The 22,640-nt window shown below is 38.0% G+C and overlaps 1 protein-coding gene across 2 annotated transcripts in view; it reads right to left on the bottom strand.

The window, feature by feature from the left end:
• Window positions 1–22,640, bottom strand: part of MGAT4A (alpha-1,3-mannosyl-glycoprotein 4-beta-N-acetylglucosaminyltransferase A) — an 85,492-nt gene that overhangs the window by 12,259 nt on the left and 50,593 nt on the right. For both annotated transcript variants that reach the window (XM_082337743.1, XM_082337744.1), the window contains exons 6-12: window positions 22,383–22,429; window positions 21,673–21,786; window positions 20,980–21,055; window positions 19,420–19,534; window positions 10,627–10,757; window positions 9,879–9,986; window positions 9,291–9,484 (exon numbers count right to left, since the gene is read on the bottom strand). In XM_082337743.1, coding sequence (XP_082193869.1) covers window positions 9,291–9,484; window positions 9,879–9,986; window positions 10,627–10,757; window positions 19,420–19,534; window positions 20,980–21,055; window positions 21,673–21,786; window positions 22,383–22,429 — 785 coding nt within the window. The remainder of the gene's footprint in view (window positions 1–9,290; window positions 9,485–9,878; window positions 9,987–10,626; window positions 10,758–19,419; window positions 19,535–20,979; window positions 21,056–21,672; window positions 21,787–22,382; window positions 22,430–22,640) is intronic.

The following is a 22,640-nucleotide window of genomic DNA, read 5'->3' as shown; positions in this document are numbered from 1 at the left end:
AGTTCACATCTATGATCAATCTTTTGCTTAGAAATAAAATTCACAAATTAAAACAATTGATTTGAAATAAAATTTAATTTACAAGTAAACAGATATTCTACAGGTCCTAAAAGAAGTGTCATTACCTGTTCTTTTGTAACACTTGCCTCCCTGACATATTGATAAATCACAAGTTTTCAAGGTTTTCAGACTATGAAAGATTTTTCTGGATACAGAAACTGAAAGACATGGAAGTAGCTGTGCTTTTGGCTAAGTTATTCTGACATCTGTTCTGGGATTTACAGGTGACAGTCCATGCAAACACTAAAAACATGCTCCCCCCCCCCGTTAACTGACATTTTTCGTAGGATGGAATCACTAAGATATCCTTGTCTACCTGCTGCTTAAACATAACACCTTCTGAACCATTCTTTCAAATTAAAATTCTGAAAGCCATAGACCTCTAAATATAGTTCTCTCAAACAAATACAAATTCACCTAAAGTTAAAAAAAATACTACTATTACCTTATGGAATATTACTTCACAGCTTTATTACAAAATACAAACATGAACACATTTGGACATTCTTGATGGAAGTCATCAGAGAAAAGTAACACTAACTTACAACTGGTAAATGAAATACTAATGTAACTGAACCTCAGAGAACCTTTTTCTCTGGCAGTATCTTTTAAAAGATGCACAGGTCAAAGATAATAACTAGCTACTGTAGATATCCCAAACCTCCCTCATGCCAAAAGTTACTACGTGTATGAACCAACTTGCATATATTCTCATCATCACCTCAATGTAGTATGAGAGGAATAGAGGATGCTAGACATTAACACCTCATGCAGCCAAAAAAAATTATATAATAAAATATAAAGAGCACTGAAGGTTTAAAAAACAAACAAACAAACAAACAACAAAATGAAGCAAAGTCAAAGTTCCAAAGAAAACTTCAGTTATCACATTCAATGACTTGAGTATTTACGCAAATTGAGGGTTTGACTTCTTCCTATAGAGCTAGGCATTACCTATAAAATCAAGTCAACTAGAGGGAAAAAAACCCACAAAACCCAATAAGCCAAAACAACTAGTCATACACATCCTAACACACAAAGAGAGAGGAGGGCAGAAGCATGATTATCATTAATACACTGATGAAAGATATCATTAGCTTGCCAATGCAGTTAACTGTTACAGCACTTCAGAAGCCTACACTCAGATTCAGAACTACCCCAGTAGTGAGCACCTGGAAAGATTCTCATCTTTTGTAACATCCCCCAAAAGATGCGTATAAATTAATATCAATATTAATAATCAGCACTGTTAGCTTTAGTAGTTGTCTTTGATTAGCTAAACTTTTTCATCTTGCAGCACCTGTACTTTCAAAAAAAAAAAAAAAATCCCAACTACACACACCTCTTTACCCTCCTCCTAGCTTGCTTATGAAGGGAATGTATCTCTGCTCCATCCATCACATGAAAGCATATTTAGGCCCAGAAAACTATTATGCTATTACCTAAATTGTTTTCTTTTAGGCATTAAAAATCTGTCTTACTGTCTTTTGTATTTTATTTAAATAAATAGAAGTGAAAATGATTTTTTTTTTATATATAGAGAGTGTGATTCTATGCATTTTCTATTTTATTGAGCAATTAAAAATTAGAACAGAACACACAATAACTCTATCAGTAAATTATGGCAGCTTTATAAAAGGAAATAATACACAAACATTCTTTAAAAAGCACAATTCACATCCACTGTCAATATATTTGGGTTTTGTTTTGAAGGAAACAGAAGACTTATCTCACTTGATGCTAAATACAAATATTCTAAGAATCTATTTATGAACACAGGCCTTTGTGCTCTGTAAACATCAGGAATCAAATCCTTTTCTCTGTGTATTCTCCTTACGGCTCTTTTTAGCAATCTGATATATTTTAGTACATCCCACTTTCAGAAAAGGAAAAGAGGTAGGAAGGCAGAGAGGAAATGTTTCCTTCCACGTTTGAGCAAATTATCCATAGCAACATGCAGCATAACAGTTTTTAATTCTGCACAGCATGAATTTCTATGAAAACAACATTCAGTCAGCAAATTTTTGGCTCTCTACAGATGCCATCATCCACTGCAAGAGTCATTATTCACCAATTTCTATCCAGTATTTTTGATCACCAGATGCAAATGTGGTAAAAGAAATCTAATCTACCTCCTCTCCGTCATTTTCCCAGAATCCTCATTAGGAAATGTTATTTTACTGTCACTGGAAACCAGTATTAACCATACCTCATTTCCTCATGCAAAACACAAACAGAAGATGAATAATTTCTTTTTCCTCTCTCAAGCTCTTCTCCTATCCTTTGTGCCTCTTACCCACTCTTTTGCAAAAATTGCTTATACTTCAAAAAAAGCTTAATTCCTGAAGTCTATATGTATAGCCACCAAGTACTCACAATAGGTAAGCAATCTAATGGGAGCTTCTCTATCTCCTTGTTATAGTTTCCAAGTGGAAAAAAAACCAAAAAAAACAACAACAACCAAAAAAACCCCCAACCCCACACCAAAAAAAGAGGAATGTTGACCCCATTAAGTTCTATGCAAAATGCCTGGTAAGATTTCCTCTGCCAAAACCAATGAGTCTAACTGTCCATATAGGAACTGGGCTGCACGTGTGAGAGCTCCAAGGGATGAATTCCCCATTTCTACAGAAGTGCCGAACCAGCACATCAAAAGGAGAGACCTTTCTCACGTTTGTCAAAGGACCACAAAGTAGCCTGACTGAAGAGGTGATGGGAGGACTTTGGGGACTGGTCCGAGTCTTTTTTATCCAACACACACCTAAGACATTCATTTTCTCACACCACTTTAAAAGTCAATCTAATTTTTTTTATAAGGTTACCCACACCATTTCCTAACTTTCTTCAACTGTGCAATATGTGTAGAAGGCATTTAGCTGGGTAAGAAAATCTCATTCCCAGGTCTACTCTTGCCTTCTGTTTCCCAGTGAGGACTGAGATCAGCTTTCTAAACCTGCACTGTGCTCTCTGGAGTACACACACATCAACTGTAAAGGAAACAGTTTGGCATTAAATTAACTGTTTTTAATTTTTCATTTTGGAGCTGGTTGGTTTTTTTGGTGTTTTGTGGTTGGGGTTTTTTTTGTTTGTTTGGGGTGGTTGTTGTTTGTTTGTTTGTTTTTTAAAGGAGGGGCTGTTCTCTGTCTTGAAATCTCTGCTCTTTAAGGAATTTACTCATTTTTCCACCACATCAATATTAGCTAGAAGGCCCTTATGTTCTTTTGCAAGGTTACTTCTGCTGAATTTTTAATCCAGTGAAATGTAGAAAGGCTTTGGGGTTTGTTTTGTTTTAACATGTGTGTATGTGTACATGAGTGTGCACATAAACATTTTTCCCCCCAGCTTAATTCTCCAGAAGCACAGATGATAACTCCATTCAGTTTTCTTAAACATAGGCATTTGCCACCATTTGAGATGCACTTGGGTATGAGACCTCATCACAGGCTGGCAAGATGCAATTGTGACATCGGAGGGACTCAAGCCCTTCTGGAAATCAGGTGAAGTATTTTAGGGTATCTCAAGTGGCATTAGACATCTCACGTTCAGGCAACAGCATTAAGCCTCTAAGATTTCTGACTAAGAACTGTAAACCCAGGAACACTGCCAAATACACAAATCCTGAACATTAGTGCCATTAAGGAGGAAGCAGCATGTCCTTGGCTCAGGCAGCTCTTTTCTTCTGTCTCTGATCCATACTTTGGGGTTTTTTTCCCCTTTTCATATGAAGTTCTTGCCTCATTGTTATGGGCAGAGTTCCATGCCTGGAGCAAACAGCATCAGTGGCTGTGAGCCTGCCTGCCAAATCCCCGCTGTCAGTGCATCCATTTGAGGATGTTCTACTCATTAGTACAGAAGCTTATGCAAACACAGAAACCAAAGTCCTCAAATTCTCTTTTTTGTATACACTAAAAATATTATCCCACCTGAAATATACTAACACCAAAACATTTAAAATAATAAATTAAGAGACTTTCAAATATTTCCTAGCAACTGACACCACCACTAAAGCTTAATAAAATGAAGATGTTGTTAAATTTTAATAACCTATATCTTTAGAATCAGAACAAAGATTATTTCTAAACCATACACTCTGTGTGCATGCACATATGAGGTTCTTCAGCTAAAATTGCCCAAGAAAGGTTGAATGTATCGCATTGCGCTGAAGGAGTTTCTACACTAAACAGAGATTATCAACAAAGAACAGCTTATGCATCGGTCAAGTTACTGCTGTACTAATCTAAAACCCAAACAATTTTGCAGTTCCCTAGGTTTTCAGTGGTTGTTACTGCAAAAGCAAATGATGAGAAAGTTCCACTTCACTGCCAGTTTTGGAAAGCTGTTAGAAAGTCTTTTTTTCCTTTGTAATGCATTTCATCTTGTATCTCTCTACCCACAGGAGGACTTGCATCCCATAGGATGAATAATTAACTACATTTTAGATACGCACATGACCAACTGCTATGATACTTCTTTGTTGTTGTTGTACTTAAAATCGAATTCCTTTGAAATTTTCACTGCTAGAGAACCTGTTTTAAAAGCTGTGTTTATTTTCCTTTACAATAAAGTGGCAGTAATAACAGGCAAGCAACTGTCACTTTTTATGCAGGTATTTTTCAGCACTGTCACAATAATTTCAAAAGCAAAGTAATGTGTATGTTTAGTTACCAGGAGCCCAACAAGATACTTTTCACACTCAATACATTGATTTTCTAGCTTAAATAGTCAAATATATATTTCTTGCATGAGTGGGAATTCTATTTTGTGAGAAGATGCCATGAGAAATATATGTGAGGTTAACATCACATGTTCCCTGGGATACCAGGGTCATCAATACGGAAAACTAGATGATTAGTCTCAAATACTGCACCTCCAGTATCTATGCCAACATCAGAACACAAAGTAGTAAATGTAATCTACAAGCTCGTTTGTCAAAGTATTAAGATTTCAGTTTAAAGATGAAATTCCAGTCAGCAAGTTCTACCTCATAAAATCACTTTATTAATAATTGATGTCACATTAGGATCACTACCCAATAACTTGCTAAAAGAACGCAACTATGGGGCAACTACAGAGTTAAAAGCAGTGCGGGGTGGGGGGTGGGGTGGGGGGAAGAAGAAAAAAAAACAAACAAAACCCAAATACTCCTCCCCCCCGAAATAAACTCTGCTAATCCTTTTGAAAATATTTAAAGTAACACTACCAAGCAGTTACATATAAGAAAGGATGAGCCTCATATTTTAAAAATATAAAGCAAATTTAGATAAATACACTGGTCAGGTTGGGGTGGGGTTTGGATTTTGGCAGGGTTTTTTACCTTTCCACAGTATAAAATACATCCTTGTCTTTTCCTGCAGCTTTTTTTTTAATAAAGATCAGTATTTGAAAGCAATTTGTACTGAAAGAAATGTGAAGCCCTTTTTATAAATATCCATTCTAAATTCCTATTGCAGAAAAGTTGACAAGTGTAAACATAATCTAATTAAAACAGCCATAGGTTATGTGTTTCCAAGGGCTTCCTCAATGTATTAGTGCATATGTTCTTTGAAAACAATATCTGATTTGTGTCAATCACATCTATAGGGAGGAGTATGAAACTCAGGCAGCCAAAAAAGAGATGGTTGTGATGATGATGGACACCAGCATCACTTAAGTGCTGCAATGGAACGTCTTTCTGGGATGTGTTTTGGTTTTGTTTTTTTTAAACTAGGATCCCATTCAAAGTTTATTACCTCTGTTTAAGATTCACTACGCATCCACCAATATTTCAGAGGTTCCTACATACAAATAAACCTCAAACAAAGCACAAGTCAAAGGCTCTTCACAATGAGCTGCTCGAGTACAACATTCCTCACTGACATCTCTGAAGAAAAAGAGTAACTAGTAAAGAAAAGAAGTATCTTGAATCTGTTATTTATAGTGAAGAAAACGAATTTACATTCAGTACTAGCATTAAAGTAGTAATAATGTATGCTTCATAAAGAAACTCTTAAATATAACTGTCAGTTTTAATAATTAAATGTGTGCTTGGAACAACAGTGTACATACCAAAATAGCAAAGTGGATTTCAATAATTATATAACAACCTAAGGGAACAGAAATTCAGTATTTCTTATCTTTACAACGTAGGCTGTTTTCAGCATTTAGAAAACAGTCCATCCATTTATTTTTAAAAAACCCAACAAACCAAAACCAAACCACATCTTCAACACGGCTGTGCAATTTGTTTTTAAGAAGCAAGTCATTGGATCTACTTTCATTCTCAAGGATATGCTACTGAAAGAGAGGTATGTATCTTCTTATTGCAAAAATAAGAATGAGATCCTAGCTTACTATTAAGGGACTTCAGTGTTGTGGCTGGAGATCTTTTGCTTGGAAAAAATCTAAAAAGGTTCAATACAAAAGCTGTTACTAAAATGAGCATTAGACAATTCCCATTTACACATCCCTGTTCTCCAGGTGTAGTTTAGAGCAAGCACCATCTATTTGACTGTTCAATATCCAGCAGGGATCTGCCAACCAGGTCTTGCACAAAATAACCACAAATGTTACATTCTGCTCAGCAAAGTGAGTTCAGGTCTCACTTTAGACTATTAAAAGATCCTTGCCAGTGCTATCCCTGACAATATTCCCAGATCTCAAAAATGAAATATTTGAAGACTTAATGAAAACTAATTACTGAACTTCTATATTCAGCGGAAAATTTAAATTCAGTTCAGCAAAACGTTTGGCATGGAAAAATAAACTACAGGAACAACTTCATGCTCTGTCACAGTGTAACAGACCTGCCATTCAGTCAGTCAGAGTTGCGGTCAACATTCCCACTGAAAAACTTGTTTATCAAGAATTTATTATGGGAGTTATTAAGCAGCTACACCTCAAACTTACTTGGTAGACAATATTTTCTGTAAATTCAAAGAGCTTCTGTATTGCTTTAAAAAAAAAAAAAAAAGGGAAAACCTGTTGCATCCCTTCATAAACACAAGATGGCTTTCAAAAGCATATTTTCTAGTCTTAATCGCCACAATCACATATATCTCCCTACCAGGTAAGTCTTCCTAATGCTCATTCCATTTTCCCTTTTCTGTGTTTCAACCCGCAAGTCACAGTTTTATTTTTGACTACCTCACCAAGCATCCTTAAAATATCAGGAAACAGCATTGCTCCACTTGACCTTCACCTACCAAAATCTGCTGCTGCTGAAGTTAAGTAGACAAACAAAAACAAGTCCCCAACACTTTGAAATTCCATCATCTGCAGCCCTAATCAGCCACTGACTTCAGAAAGGCAAAATACTGCATTTGTGAGGACACTGTGGCAATAGAAGCTAAAATCATAATAAACTTTGAAATGGCTTACAATGATAGCTCAAAGAATGGTAAGTCTGAACAGGTAGCATCATTCTAACTGGTGGACTTCCTTTGAGGAAGCAACAGAATACAAGATGTTCCCTTTCTTCTAAAACTAAAATGCATTTCCTTCAATAAATAGAAATACCAACAACAACAAAAAAATCATATCATCCTCTACTGCTGGGACTGTTCTTGACACAGCAGGCAGACGTAACAACCTTAGGCCTAGCTACAATTTTCTAGGGCACAATAATGAACACTATCTTCCCACCTTGTGCACAGATAATTAGTACTTACTCGTTCCCCCAGTTCCCTCACCATTAAGGTAATTCATATAAAAAAATATTTTCTTCAGGCCTGTGCATGCCATTTTTTAAATAACAGTGCTGACCTATGACACTTGCTAGCAACGCTTTCCAAAATTGCCATTGTGCATTTGACTCATCCTAATTCACCCCAGATCAACATTTGCTGCTTACAGTTACCCTATTCCTAACGTAGATGAATATAATTCCATTTAAATAAAACCAAAACCAAACACACAAATTGGACAACGTTTACTTTATAACTTTCAAATGGAAAATTTGATCAAAGAGAGATCAATGAATTCATACATCTGAGTTGAAAAACATCTATTTTTTAAACTACTGGCACAGGATAAAAAAGATTCTGTCTTTAATCCAAGGAGGTATGGCAGTCATATTCCTCAACACATGCATCTTGGAAAGCTAACCAGGAAAGTCTTTTAAAGGATAGCAATCAACAGAGAGGAATTTGACATCTCAAATGACAAACTTGAGTTTCATAGGTCAGACTAGTTTGGAACAACATAGTAACAAGGAAACTACTGATCCTCGCTGTTACGCTAAGCCAAGGTGAAGACTTAGCCTTTGATTACGTACCAAGGCACGGAAGCTGACTAACTGGATTCAGTTCAGGACTGCAAAAAGGGTTGCTTCACAAGAAAAATATCCAGTCAAATTGATCCAAAGAAACTTTGCTCTACCAGACTACAGGTACTGGCCTCAAAAGAACACATAAGGTATGTGAAGAAAGGAGAAAAGGCATCCACTAACATAGCAACACTTAAGCAGACACTAAATAAACAATTTATTTTATAAGTCTTGGACTACTATGTTGGCAAGACAGTAAAAAGCAAAGCAGCAAGTAAGTCTCAATAAAACTAAAGGATGACTACACTCTAAAGTGCAAACTCTATTATCCTTATTTAATCTGACTAGTAGCTAAAAAGAAGTCACCTTTAGTCCTCTAACAAATCACAGATATTTGTATTTCAAGGGCACACCTGCCCGCTTTTTTGTGTGTGTTAAATGTTTATTTTTTTTTAAATAGGTCAACTTGAAGTCTTAGCACGGTGACTTTTTTCAAGCCCTAAAGCTACATCTAAAAAACATTACCCTTCAGAGTTCCCAGCTTTCAGGTCTGGGGACATCGTGATATGCTCCAGCAAGATTTCTGATCTGGACAATCAAGGGACTGAGGCTGCAGGGCACAACATACTGTACCACACACCATGCTGCACAATTGCTCTGTAATTAGAAGCAGACCAACCAAATACAAATAGAATCAAACTGGCTTCTTTTAAATTCTATTATGAACTGACAGAGAAGCACTGGTTTTGAATTGCATTTATAAAAAAGGCTCCAGATTAAATAAAAAAAAAAAAAAAAAAGAGCAATACAAAATTTACAGTAGTAAAAGAACCAGGGGGAAGACACTAATGATCATAGTTTCAGCTGAACTCCAAAGACCCTATGTCATTTCACTTTAGATTATAATGACAGCCCCAAATTCTATCTTCAAGCATTCTTGGCGAACAAGCAGCTTTAGATAGGAGATCAAAGGCAAATAATTACCAACCTTTCTACATTGACTGGCTTGTCAAATTTAAATAGAATATAATCCCCAGCAACTGGTGTGACAGCCCAGAAAAAATCTTCCCCTACGTAGGTTTTTTCTAGCGTATGCCCTTGGTAGACTTTTAAAGATGTCGAAACCTCTGCAGGTGGATTCACGTGGATTTTATGCAGTAACGGTTTCAGGAAGTCTTTATCCTAATTGAAAGAAAGACAAACATCATGCTGGTCAGATAACCTGGTTTATTATGTTCTTTTCCCAAGTGGTTACACTTAAAATAAAGACTTGCATCAAATGGAAAACGAATGCATTACTCATTTTTGGCTGTATCAGATCTTGTACTGATTAATAAGATGAACATGCCATTAAAGTAAAAAATATTCCCTAGCAAAAATCAACAAAAATAAGCTGAGGTTAGTACTTCTTATACTTGATAGTAACCAGTGTAAATCAGATTTCATTCCAACTGGAGTGACACACAACATGCTTGAAAATGCCAGACAACAAGAAAATGCCTGTTTTCTCAAAGGCTACAAAGTTTTTCATTTAATCAGCCTGCTCTGGAAAGGAAGGAAAATTTTAGCTACTGACTGTGAGTTTCTGGATCTTCCCTGCTAGAGAGGAGTGGAGGCCAACATGCTGGAAAAGAGAAGGCCTGAAGCGTATCCGTAGGTTAGATTTCTGTCGATCACAATGTTTCTGAAATGGGGGAGAGGGGCAAGGGGGTTAAAAAAAAAAAATTGCATTAGTAAAACCAACACAAGGTTGCTGAGTTTTTACTGCAAGTATGTGATATTACATGAACCAAGAAGACTCAACAAGAACTCAGACCTATTTATCCAGTTGTTCTTGTTTTCATTCCAGAAATCTACCAAGACTGCTGTGCAAATATAATACTGTTCAAGGTTCTTGCACAAAACCTGTTTATTCAGTCTTTCAGCAAGGGTATTACTTGAGAAATAAAGAACCAAAATCCAAAGTTTATTCCCCATTCCGAACCTTCTCTATGACTGCTATCCAAGCAGTGGCATTCTGCAGAGCCTCAGTAGGGGTTAAGTGAATGAGTTTATTTTAGGACTGTTATACACAGAAACTAACTAGACTTTTGCTTTTCATCCTACTGCATACATCTCCAAAATCTGAAACAATAACAGTTATAATGCCTCTGAGAACTGTCTCTATAAGGTTCTTTTTGAGATTAAAATCTTGGTAGGAAGAAAGACTCTTTCAGGACACGCAGTAACCATAATACACAGTATGCTAGCCTCCAGCTCACCAAAACCAACTCATTCACCATCATGAAAACACTTTAGAAGCTTTATAATAAAAACAAACTTACAGCATCTTTCTCAGGGTTACACACTTTCACCCAGAGGATATGGTCCAGGAGCCAATCAATGGGTTTCTCCTTATAAAACATAAATATGAACTCTACAATAAGAGTGATATCTGGAGACTGGAACATTTTACCTGTGATGACATTAAGAATAACTGGAGTTATTTTAGATTAAAGATAACATTGTCTTTTGAAATCAGTAAGACAACAGATGACAAGTTTGTGGCAAGACAAGAAATGTTAGCAATGAACAACTTGAAATCTCAATGTTACTAAAAGCTCCATCCCTTTCAGCTATGCAAAACTAAATAAAACAACTATTCAAACAAGAACTCATTGTAATATATCTTGGTGCTATCAAAATATTCAACGTATACTACAACACAGTCTCCTTAAGAACAGAAATTGCCAGTCAGCAAAATAAGAGTTACGGGTTTGTGTCTATTATTCTCCATGCCACGGGTAAGCTTCAAGCATCTGAGAAAAAGAGCTGTTGCAATTTTTATCTGCCCAGTCACACCATTTCAGCTCTTGCAGGTACAAAAAGCAGAGACGGAACCTCTACCACTAATTCCAGATCCTTCTCTGTAGAAAATCAAACAGAAAGAAGGAAGCTACTAGAACATAACCAGAGACAATGCAACTTAAAAAAACAGAGACATCACATAGCAGCAACCAGAGTTTTTTCTGAAATGCATAGGCCATCACCAAACTCATACTGAGGCCGTTTCCAACTAGCCACACTCAAAGCAGTCAGCTGCCTAGTAGAAAGTCTAAGTCCCTCCCACAAATAAAAACTGCAGAACTTCTTCGCCAAGTACTGCCATGACTTTGGGCCTTCCAAGACAGCATACTGCTTGGTCAAGCACAGATGGACTTCTGGGTGGCACTGCGACACAGGATTCTTGGGAATCTTGCAAACTGTGAGGCTTAAAGGAGGCCTTGGCAAAAGAAGGAAAGTCACTGTTGATGAAGAAAGTCTATTTACTATCAACAAGAGCAACTTTTTTACATGGTTGTGGAATACACTTCGCTGCCAGTACAGGTGTCTGAAGAGAAAGGTGGCCAATACACTGGGCTATTTTTTTAAACTGAATGCAACGCTTAAGAAAGGTGCCTTGTATGAAGACACTGCTACCAGGAGCAACACATAACTGGGAGTGGGGCAGTCCAAGGCTGAAGACAGACTGACAGCAAGTGCTTGTACCAGGGACTGAGCACCAGCTAAACTCCCAAAGGCAGTTCCAGATTTGAGGGCAGATTCAGAAAACATCATCAGGTTTGCAGATTAAGTCTGCCTCTACTTTGCGAGGCTACAATGGAGGAGGCAAGGGAGAAAGACACTACATGACAATGAACCTCTCAGAAGGACACTGGCTGAAGTGATTCAATTCTGCAGATGGTGCTGAGATGTGGGCAGTGCTGACTTAGACAGGCATGGGCTCTTGGGGCACGTGTGCATTAATGGATCAGAGTCCAATAGAAGCTCTTCTCCAATGCAAGTCTTCTGTCTGTCCACACTTGGGAGTTCTGTACAACATACTAACACACAGCACTTAGGCACGTGAAATGTTTTTCTTCCACTTGTAATCTATGAGGCCTTCATAGGCTTTTTAAATAACAAGTTCCACAAGTGGTAGAAGTCCTAATATTTTCTCCTTCTACATTTAGGAAGAACAGCTGGAGTAAACATTAAGAACAGGTTCCTCTCTGAGGTAGCAAAAACACTTCCCACACTCATCAGAAAACAGGAGCTGGTTCTCATCTACAAGAGGACAAAAATCTTTGGAAAGGCCACTAAGGAGCTGTATAGGCTAGTCCGGATGACAAATAGGGAACAATATTTTGTATGAAACTTAAAAACTATGAGTAGTGTAACACTCTACTTGAGCAGGTGGCTGAGTGGAAATGAAGAAATGGTGCAAGCAGTCTACCTTATTTAGCCATTAAGGAGGATGTTCACATTTATATAAACAGACGAGAGGATATACCTGAAGTATCACCCTGAACCAGCACTACACAAAAGGTAAAAAGTTATCTAGTCTTAAGTGATTGAGAACATACATTTCCACTGTGAATGCACACGTGGACTATCACTCAGAGCCAGACATTCAGTTACGTCTCTTTCTTTTGAGGCTCACTGAAGTCTGTAATTCATAGAAGATTATTGCAAGGCAGCATAAAAAAAAACCCAAGGAGCTGGGAGTTCAAATCCCTGTTGTAACAGGGATGGAAACTTTCTATACTGAAACAGGTGACTGAGCCTGGCACATTATACAATATCTCAGAGCAGATAGAGAATGCCAGGTTGTTATCTTATATGTAATAGCAACAAGGATATTTTTAAGGGAAAGCATCAAAGTTGCAGGGGCCCTGTCATGTGTGGTCTGACACTGCCAGGTATCAGGCTCTTACATATGGAGATTTGCTTTGAGAATGCCAGAATCTCAAATTGCAAGATCCTTTATTTTCTCAAAAAGAGGATACATACCTAGGAGATCACCTAAAGGGTCTCAACCTTTCCAGAAAACAGGTCTGATGCGATCTCATTCCCTTATGACTTGTATGAAATTGGATAAGAACATAGCCAATGAAATAATACTTATTTTGGAATTCTGAGATGAGTTTGGAGGGATCTGAGGAAGGCTACATAATGATGCAGTCCAATAAATACGGAACAAGCATCTAACAAAAGTCCCAATTATTTCATCTGTTGGAATGATGCTATATTCATAAAGCAGACCATTCACACAGTGGGGTGGAGAACTAAACGTGGTAGGACATTAACTGACCTGACATTGCTAAAATCAAAGTTGTCCCTTACAAAAACCTTTAATTTGGCTGTTCATAAAGCAAAAACATTGACATCACTTGTAAGTGCTTGTTGCAATGAGGTCCTCCAACAGGCATCTCCACTTGAAAATACTCTGTAACTAAAACTTGAAGCTCCCACTAAACAAGAGACAACTCCTACTAAACTAGGGACAACTGCAAAGCTTCCTTCATTAAAGAGCTAAGACAGATGTTATGATTTTTCATTAGTATATTGTTACTATTTAAACACTATATTGTTGTCATATTGTTTAACATTATTTGTGGAAGTAAATATTTAAAAATGGGTAGGAAACAATCATATGATTTGTGCAATGTTGTGTAAAATATTCATGCAGAACAACAGCTCTTTCAGCTTGTCACGCTTCCAAACGGGCTCCCAATTTTCCTGGTGATTCATCTCTGCCTACTGCTTTCAATAGCATAGGGCAGGAGAAAAGAAAAATATGAGAAACCCTAATCAAACACCAGCTGAAAAATGGGACTAATCAGATGTTTCTGGGATGTTTACAGGACTGAAACCATCATTTCTAGATGACACCTGCTGAGGTAGTCTGCCAGTCACTCCTGCTTCCAGAGGAAGTGGACTTTTCCATGCAGTGTCAGAGAGATGCACAATAAAATGTGACTCAGAAAACAAAAACACCCCCACATTATTGCTCCAATCTCAATGGAAGAAGACTGACTGAAGAGAGTTTATCCTCTTCCGGGAGGTATATACAGTCATGCTGCTCTGGAATCTTTTTCTTCTTCTACCCAAGGACAGATCAATATAACCACACTGTACATGTTTTCCTTTGACTAGCTCATCTTCTGAAGAGCACAAGGATTACAGTCTTCAGTTGTCATCTATGGTGAAAAGACACTCACAGACCATGTCACTTAAAACCCGAATGTTAAGGTACAGGATCCTTACCTACAATTAAATAATAAGCAGAAAACAAAACTGAAGGTAAGAGTAGGAATTGACTCTTTTCCCTAAATTAAGTTATCCTAATTTTACCTAAAATAGAAAGAGGATATCAACAAACAAATTATTTACTTCCATACAGCAAACTTGTCTAGGCCCAGAGGCACTTTCCTCTATGCCTAGATTGGCATACTACTGTCAACCATGCCGTCAACCACCCCTGACTCAGGGAATAATCTAGTTAACACGGTGATGTCACACGACACACCAGGAGAAAACAAAACAAAACAAAACCAAACAAAAAAACCCCTGATACATCCAACTGCAACTAGTCAGAATACACTAGGTAAGCATCAGCTGGCTGTACCTGCACTGCACTGTACCTCAGCTGGCCTCTCTACATTACACTGCCCAGCACCGTGGAAGGGTTCAATAGTGCAGGCAAAGCCTTCTTGCTTTAATTCATAATGATCACTGGAGCAAGGATGAACAGGCAACACCCTGCTCCTGAGACAAGCCCTTGTCTCCCTTCAGTAACCAAGGACAGACATCCACATGCTACTTGCTGAAATGCTGTCACCACCTTCCACATCCAGCTTGGCACAGCTTTGCCCCAGCTCTTTGCCCTTCAGTATAACACAGCGTCCCTCATCTGCCATTTCTGTCTCGGGACACCACCAGCCCAGCCCAGCAGTACTGCCACAGATCAACGTCCACCTTTTCTCCCCCAGAACACTCGTCCTACACCAGCTCAAAAACAGGCCTCTGCAGTGAAGCCCCTGGTAAAACAGGTCTTCAAAGCTCTGGACCCCTGACTGTCCACAGCTACTCCTTATGATGGAAAGCAGCCCAGTACAACTTCTGCTCCACAGATCCGACACCGCAGCCCCTCTGAATCCAAATTGGCCAAGCCCTTGCCTAGCCTCTCCTGAGCGAGGGTAGCAGCAGCTGCCTGGCATCCCTAGGGCATAGCCATAGCCTAAGAACAAGAAGCAGCATTTGCCAATTTGTCCTGCAGTCCTGTGGCCTCCCATGCAGCTGCAGGTCAGGAAAGTGCTGTGAGCCATGGAGCCATTGAGATGCCATCCTAATCCAGCCTACAGATTGCCCACTGGCCATCTCCAATATGCAGTCAAAAATCATCAGGCCAAAGAGACCTAAGCAAAGACTGCAGTCAACATGCACTGCCTCAAACCAAAGACAATGTGAAAGAATCGAAGCAATGGCTCATCTTGCACCGTGTTCATGCACTTCGTACAGTGCAGGAGAACAGACATAAACCAAGGAGACTCTGCTGACAAAATTTCAGAGGTTTCAGATTCTGGGTGCACACAACCTACCCTTGGAAAGAAACTTCAAAATCCAAAAGAATTAAGACTTAAAGGTAAAATCTTGCTCCATAAATCCCTGGAGGTTTACAAAATGTGGAAGACTCTCTCCATATTATTTATCTATATTGATAAAAGTGAGATCCAGGACTGAAAAAAAAAATATATTGTGGAACATTTTCTGCTATTTATTGTGCCCTGCCAAGACTTCTATCCGATTTTCAGTCCATTTAAAGGCTATCCTTAGCAATCTAGCCCTCTCAGTATTTTGTTGGCAAGTACAAGGCATACACAAAATGAAAAACTTTGTTTTCTACAGTTCTCTGAACTGCAAATACCTAAATCATTAATTTTCATTCTTCCGCATAAGCATCATTAAATGTATTCAGTCTACACCAACAATTATTTGATACCTACAAGCACATACTCTAACTATAGCTGAAGTCTTTCAATGCTTTCCCTGTTAATGATATCCAAATTACTGGCATTAAAACCAGAACCTGTTTGAAGTTATTGAAATCTCAAATATTTGACTTGATCTACTCTTCCCCAAACTTCAGCTACGTGGATGGCTTGAGTAAAACTGTAATCAGAACAACTTAAAATGACAGGCCTTAAAACATCAGGGCAGAGTAAGATTCAGAGGAACTGTGTAAGACAACCAAAAGGCTGATTTCAGACCCCTCCATTAAAAGTTTGTGGCAGCTGGCATTATAGCTACAGCGCAGAGTACTGCAGATCCTCTGGAAAACACTTCAGCTCACAGGCAGTTGGAAGACAAATCAGTATTTCTCATAAAAAGCTGGCAGGACTTTCCTGTGTTGTGTCAGGGACCGTGGTGCAAACCAGAATCTAGAAGAGCAAAAGATGCATCTCCTTCCACAGAGCTTCTTAGGGAAACAGCATACGTCTCACCCATTATTTATTAGATACTTGACAGCACTTAAGACTGTGCTTTCAGTATTAAAGAACACCAAAGGAAGCAACTTCTGCTCTGTGGCAGAGGTGACAGAATTCTATAATCCTGCTGTCAGCCTAAATTGCTGCATTTGCCACTTCCTCATGTAGTACTTGCATAAATTAGATTTTCAGTTCAGAAATACGCTATGACAAAAAACATTTTTACCTAGCAAACTTGCAAGCTGATCAAGGTTTCCAATAGCTTACAGCAAATCAGCCACACCTTTTAGAGATTATTTTCAAATCAGCAGGATCTAGGCAATTCAGTGCTCTACTTTCTCTCTTAGCCATCTGCACTTAAAACTCATCCCCAGTTACAAATAACTGCTTTTGCTTTTCTCCATAGCTATCTGCATTACCAAATTACCATAGTATCAGTCTGCATCAAGATCCATAAAGGGATAGCAGAGATGAGGCAAATCTACATTACTTGCATGAAATTTCTATGCAATATATGGTTATAGCACACCAATGTGTCTCAAAGCCAGAAGTTTTAGTCACTTTCATGAATACTAATTTTTCTCTCAAAACTGAAAAGCAGGATAAGTAGCTAAATCGGGAGGAAAAATATCTAATTTAATTTTCTAGGTAGAAAAGCAACATTAAGATGTGTAGCCATAGCTAAATGTATCTCAAATGCTACTGATACCATCTAATTAAAAGGAGGCAAGCAAATATACAAGGAGCAAAGAACAGGGATACGAGCAACAGGAGCTAACAACTAAATTTAACTACAACTTTCAGCCTACACTGAAAAAAAGTATATAGACGGTATAGAAAAACAACTTTAAAATATTTTTAAACATTTGTGCAGGTGATTAAGTCAAATCTCAGTATTAAGAACTATCTACCTACCCCTTCTGGCTTAGACACTGTGCCCTCTATGGCAGCACTGAGAACAGAAAGGGGTGTGAAATACACAAATACACAAATAATAAGTGATCTGAAATACATCTGCATGGGGTAGACAGCGTATGTCTTAAACTGTAAGTCGGTTTTACACCCATTTTGACAGTCTTACAAAACGGCCATTTGTAAGCAAGGACGGTCTACTACTAGATTAAGCAAATGTAGAATGAATGTAAATTACTTCTATAGCCCAGGAACTTCATACAGAATTTACATCTAAAGTGCAATTAGGATTGAAGCTAAAACTCTAACCCCAACTAAGCCCACAATTCAACTGTTCAGAAGTAGAAACAAAGCCTAATCAGATGCCGGTATTCAACAAGTCTCTGCAGCCACAGAATCACAGACAGTTGCAAGGGGCTCCCCAACAGAAGACACAAGTCTATTTAGGGCAAAAGCTCCAGTAAATTATTTAAATGCTTATTTCTCCATGATACGCAGCTCCATTTCCTGTTTCTCCCTTCCACCTCCGAGGCCACAAAACCAGTCCCGTAACTATTTCAGCAACAGTGCATCTCTGTTGGTAGCCCAAGGCAAGCAAGCAGATCAGTTATGTGGTGGCCAGACACATAAGGAGACTTCCCTCTGCCCGCTTCCTCTCCATTGTTTCTGTAGGTTAGACTGACAGGCAAATGTACGAAGTACCATTTTGTACCCTAACATAGCATGCTTAGGAGATAAGTACTATTTTCCTTTCTACTCAGTGAATCTCCGAGACCCTGAAAATCAGGGAACTATTGCCTCAGCAGCACACCTGATGCTGAGCTGGAAACAGGATAGTACTCGCCATTCACACAGTGCCAACATTCTCAGTTCTCAGTGCTGCCATTATGGATCACAGAGCTAAAAATGAAGCCATTCTCTGGAAAGTAGATCCAAAGTAAAAACAAGAGAACAACAAGAATTTCCAAGAGAACGACAGAACTCAGGACTGCACTTTATCTGTTACATGTAGGATTTTCTTCCTGTTCTGAGCTCAACTTACAGCCTTTGTATTGGAATCGCTTGTGTTGACTACATACAGAACCTCCACAGTCTGACTTAGCTTTTGATTTTTCCTCGCATACCTCCAGCTCAGCGCTTTTAAACAGATCATGACACATCACTGCAGTAATGAAATAACCTTTTGATTTGTAAAATGCCTTCAAAACTTCTTTCATTGCTTTTCTGTTAAGCCTAGTACCTCTCAATAAAAACACTATCAGTGTAAGAGCAAAGAAACATAAAGTAATTTCAACAGCACCCTGTAGCCAGGGTAGTCAATCCACAACAGCCCGAGATGCTGCACTAGCTTCTCTCTCTGTTGTTCATTGCAAATGGCAGACTCTTAACTACACCTAAGAAGGAGCAGGCTGCTGTAAGTTCTCCTTGGTGGAGTAGAAAGGTGGAGATCGAACAGGCTTTGCAACCAAGACAAACTGATGCCTGCTGATTCTTGGAAATTTTGGCACAAACATCAATGAAGTTATTCTAGGTGGAGTTAGTTTTCATGCTTTTGTCTTTTACTTCAGTCAGTTGTGTTTTAATGACATTTTTATTTTAACGGCAGCTAAATTCGAAATAAGTCATTCCCTGCAGTTTGACTGTTCGTGTTTTTGTAAATTAATTAACTTTTGGTTATAAAAACGCCCTCTTTTCCAACAGTTTGAGTTTGCCTCAGTCCTAAAAAAGTATATGAAACAACTGGGAAAAAAAAACACACGAGTTAAACCAGAGTTCCTAAAAAAGCCAATGAATTTCTACTTCTTGATCTATTTCCAGTACAAAGAAGATAGCTTTGAAGTCAGATCACTATTAATTCACAGAGTCTGAGGATGAATGTGTTCTTTCGAACTACTAAAGTGAACATTTTCTTACCAATGAAACCCAGCTGAGAAAATTCTAGAATCATCCAATCTTCAGAAGCAAGCTGAAGTGCAAAATTTTTTATTGTGCTGAAATAATTCTGCTTGACAACGATGTCATCTTCAAGCTAGAGGAAGGTAGCAGCGATAACAACATAAACAAAAAAAAAGCACCAGCAAAGCAATAGGAAAAAGTACAGCTAGGAAATACTGATTTATAATATATTGCTAACACATAGCCATATATTTCTAATGCAAGCACTGCTATAAAACCTAGATGCTATAGCCAAGAGTAACTATTGTAGGGATCACAGTCTATTTGTGGAAAACTAATCCAGAATCTTTCTGTAGTAAGAATCCACAAATGTATCTCAACTTATTACTTCAGAATATTTCTCTTCTAGCATCTCTCTTCAGAGAAAAATCATCCATGAAATAATGTTAGACTAAGTGACATCATCAGTAGAACAAGTAGAATATCTGTATTATTTGTACACAGACATGACTCTGACTACTCATGCACCTAACAGCACTGAAAGAATTTCTCCTCTGAGACAAGAAGCTGAGAGACACGTTGTCTACAGAGGTGGTATTCATTTCACCTGGCTTTAGCTGCCCAAGAGAAGAACAGGTGCATAGTCCAAACGCATCATCTAGTCTGGGCAGCAGAACTGCCAAGATGTGGTGCTATAAACCCTTTAATTCATACTAAGTGCAGGCCGCTGCTTTAAGTATCCTGCTTCTCCTGTCCTTTCTCTCAGTGCATTCATGCTCTCCCCCTTGTGCTGGCACTAATATTTGTGTGACTGCCTAGTTTCAAAAAGACTGTCTCATGTTATTGGCTGTGCAGCTTCCAGGAGAGCTGACTCTCCAACAGCTCTCAGAGCAGTCAGCATAGCTTTGTAACAACTAGATGAGATGAGTGGGGCTTTATACCCAAAGGACACAGTCCCAAAAAATCTAAATAAAGATCATAAGCGCAGTTACTCACTAAATCTGCAATACCTGTAGGTAAGGCTTCTACTTCAAAGCAGCAAGACACAATAGAAACAACTCTGAGCTAAATTAAATTGAAGAAGAATTGCTTAATTCTGTTCTTGAAAACCTCTTTAAAAAAGAAAAAAGAAAACAAGGCTAGTAACACATTGAAAACATATCTATGCAGAACAGTCATATTAAAGTGATGCTGCACTTGCCTTCAAAAGAAAGTAAAAATGGATTTTAGCTCCATTTCCACTCAAAACTATGCTGGTGTTTTTTGCCTAGGCGACTCAACAGTAACTCATTTAGAGGACAAGGAAAAAACAGTAGTTAAGCTGCCTGGATTCCTTCACGTTTTTTACTAAGCATCTTAAGATAAAATAAGTCACATAGGACAAATCACTTTCTACTTCAGAGACAGTGTCCTCCACAAATAACTTCCACATATACCATAACCTCCATACTTAATGCCCTCCTTCAACTATGAAATCAATTTATCTCTGTTCTGTGCAGGTCCTTCTGATGTGTCCAACAGCATAATTTCTGGAGACTCATTTGAAAACTTGTCTCAAAACAAAGAAGATAAATTTACCTGAATGTAATAAACCCCCTTCTTCTGGGCATACATCATAAGAAAACAATAATCCAAGTTTTGTTTTGTTCTCCATCTGAAATTAAATTAAAAGCTTAAGGATTATGAAAAAAAGTTATTTCAATACATGCTGGCAATGCAAAGTAAATCTCTCTATGAAGAATGACACATATTAGTGAAAAGTTAGGACAGCTGCTTTTGGCATTGTTCCCTTGGGAAATCCTCCATCTGAAAAAAAGGAACAAAGCTTTCGCCTTATGCTTTAATACAAACCTAAAACTGCTCTAACTTGAATCTGATTTTGTGAAAACTACCTGACACTTCACTAAAAACACACATGCATTTAAAATGGTAATTCAGCAGGAATTACTGGGTTTTACACTGTATTTCAGGAAGAAAAACAGTAAACAAAAAAGTCTACATACAGCAAAAAAAGTATAACAAGTCTCAGTTCTCCTCCCAAAATTTAACACTAAATGAATTCAACCAAGCATAGCATTAAGCTCTGATCATGCAGAGAACAGCATGCAGATAGGAATGAGATGGATTCACAAAGCACTTTTAGCATCCCCACACTTTCAAGAATTACAGTAAGAAAACATTTCAAGAATTCACATCCCACTTGCGATTTCATAAACAACAAAAGTGTTGGTGCGGGAGGAGATGGGAAAAGATCTGGGGGAATAAACTAACCTCACTCTCTCTTTTGAGTCTCCAAATGTCTCTTTCAAGTTGGTCAAGTCAGGATAGTAAGTTGCAGGAGGGGCTATTACTTCCACCAAGCCAGAATTGATCTCTGTAGAAAACCTGTCAATAGAAACAGCCTAAAGTCACATGAGAGATTCCGAGTTCTGTAGACTTCCTCCTTGCTTTCTGTTCATACAGTTATGATGTCTGCTTACAACAATGACTTATTCAAACGAGGCATGTAAAATCAAAGTTGTATATAAAAAAACCATTGTTTTCCTTAGCATCTTCTTCAGAGCAGTATAGCCTCTTGCCCAATAATCAGAATTCTAACTAGATTCTAAACACTTCTTTTGCCTTTCTTTTTTTCGGAACCTAGTGATTTTTATCTCATAGTTCTCTCTGAACATATGGAATACAAGGTCCTAAGACAGATGTCACAAATTTCCATTCCTGTTAAACCAATCCCATCTGTTTATGTTGCACCAAATAATTTAATCCCATTTATTGTTTTACAATTTAACTGACTAAATCGCTGCCCCTTGATTTGTCATCTATTACTTTGTTGTTTGAAAGTCCAAACCCCCAAGAAACAAAAATGCATGATCTCCTATTTTCAGAATACTTTTTATTATGTATCACAACCTGATGTAGGAAAAAACAAAAAGCAAACCCACAAATAAGCTAAGAAGTCCCCCATCAAAACTACAACTTACTCTTTTTCCAGGCTTGCAACAACACTGTTAACATAATCAAGATCAGTCTGGAAAAAAACAAACACAAAAAAACAAATAGAATACTTAACAGTTTTGGAGCTACACTTTAAAAGAACCCAGTAAAATAAACATTGGAGGTAGCTGTGCTCAAAAATCAATTTCAGCGTGTAAGATATTTCAGTAATATAGGAACACATCACACATGTAACTATGTCTTATGTCTAATGGGAGAAGAAACAATTTTTTTTGTAAACAGAG

The sequence above is a fragment of the Platalea leucorodia genome (genome assembly GCF_965183815.1).
Source record: "Platalea leucorodia genome assembly, chromosome: 2".
Lineage (NCBI taxonomy): Eukaryota > Metazoa > Chordata > Aves > Pelecaniformes > Threskiornithidae > Platalea > Platalea leucorodia.
This window is presented reverse-complemented; position numbering and strand designations above follow the sequence as displayed.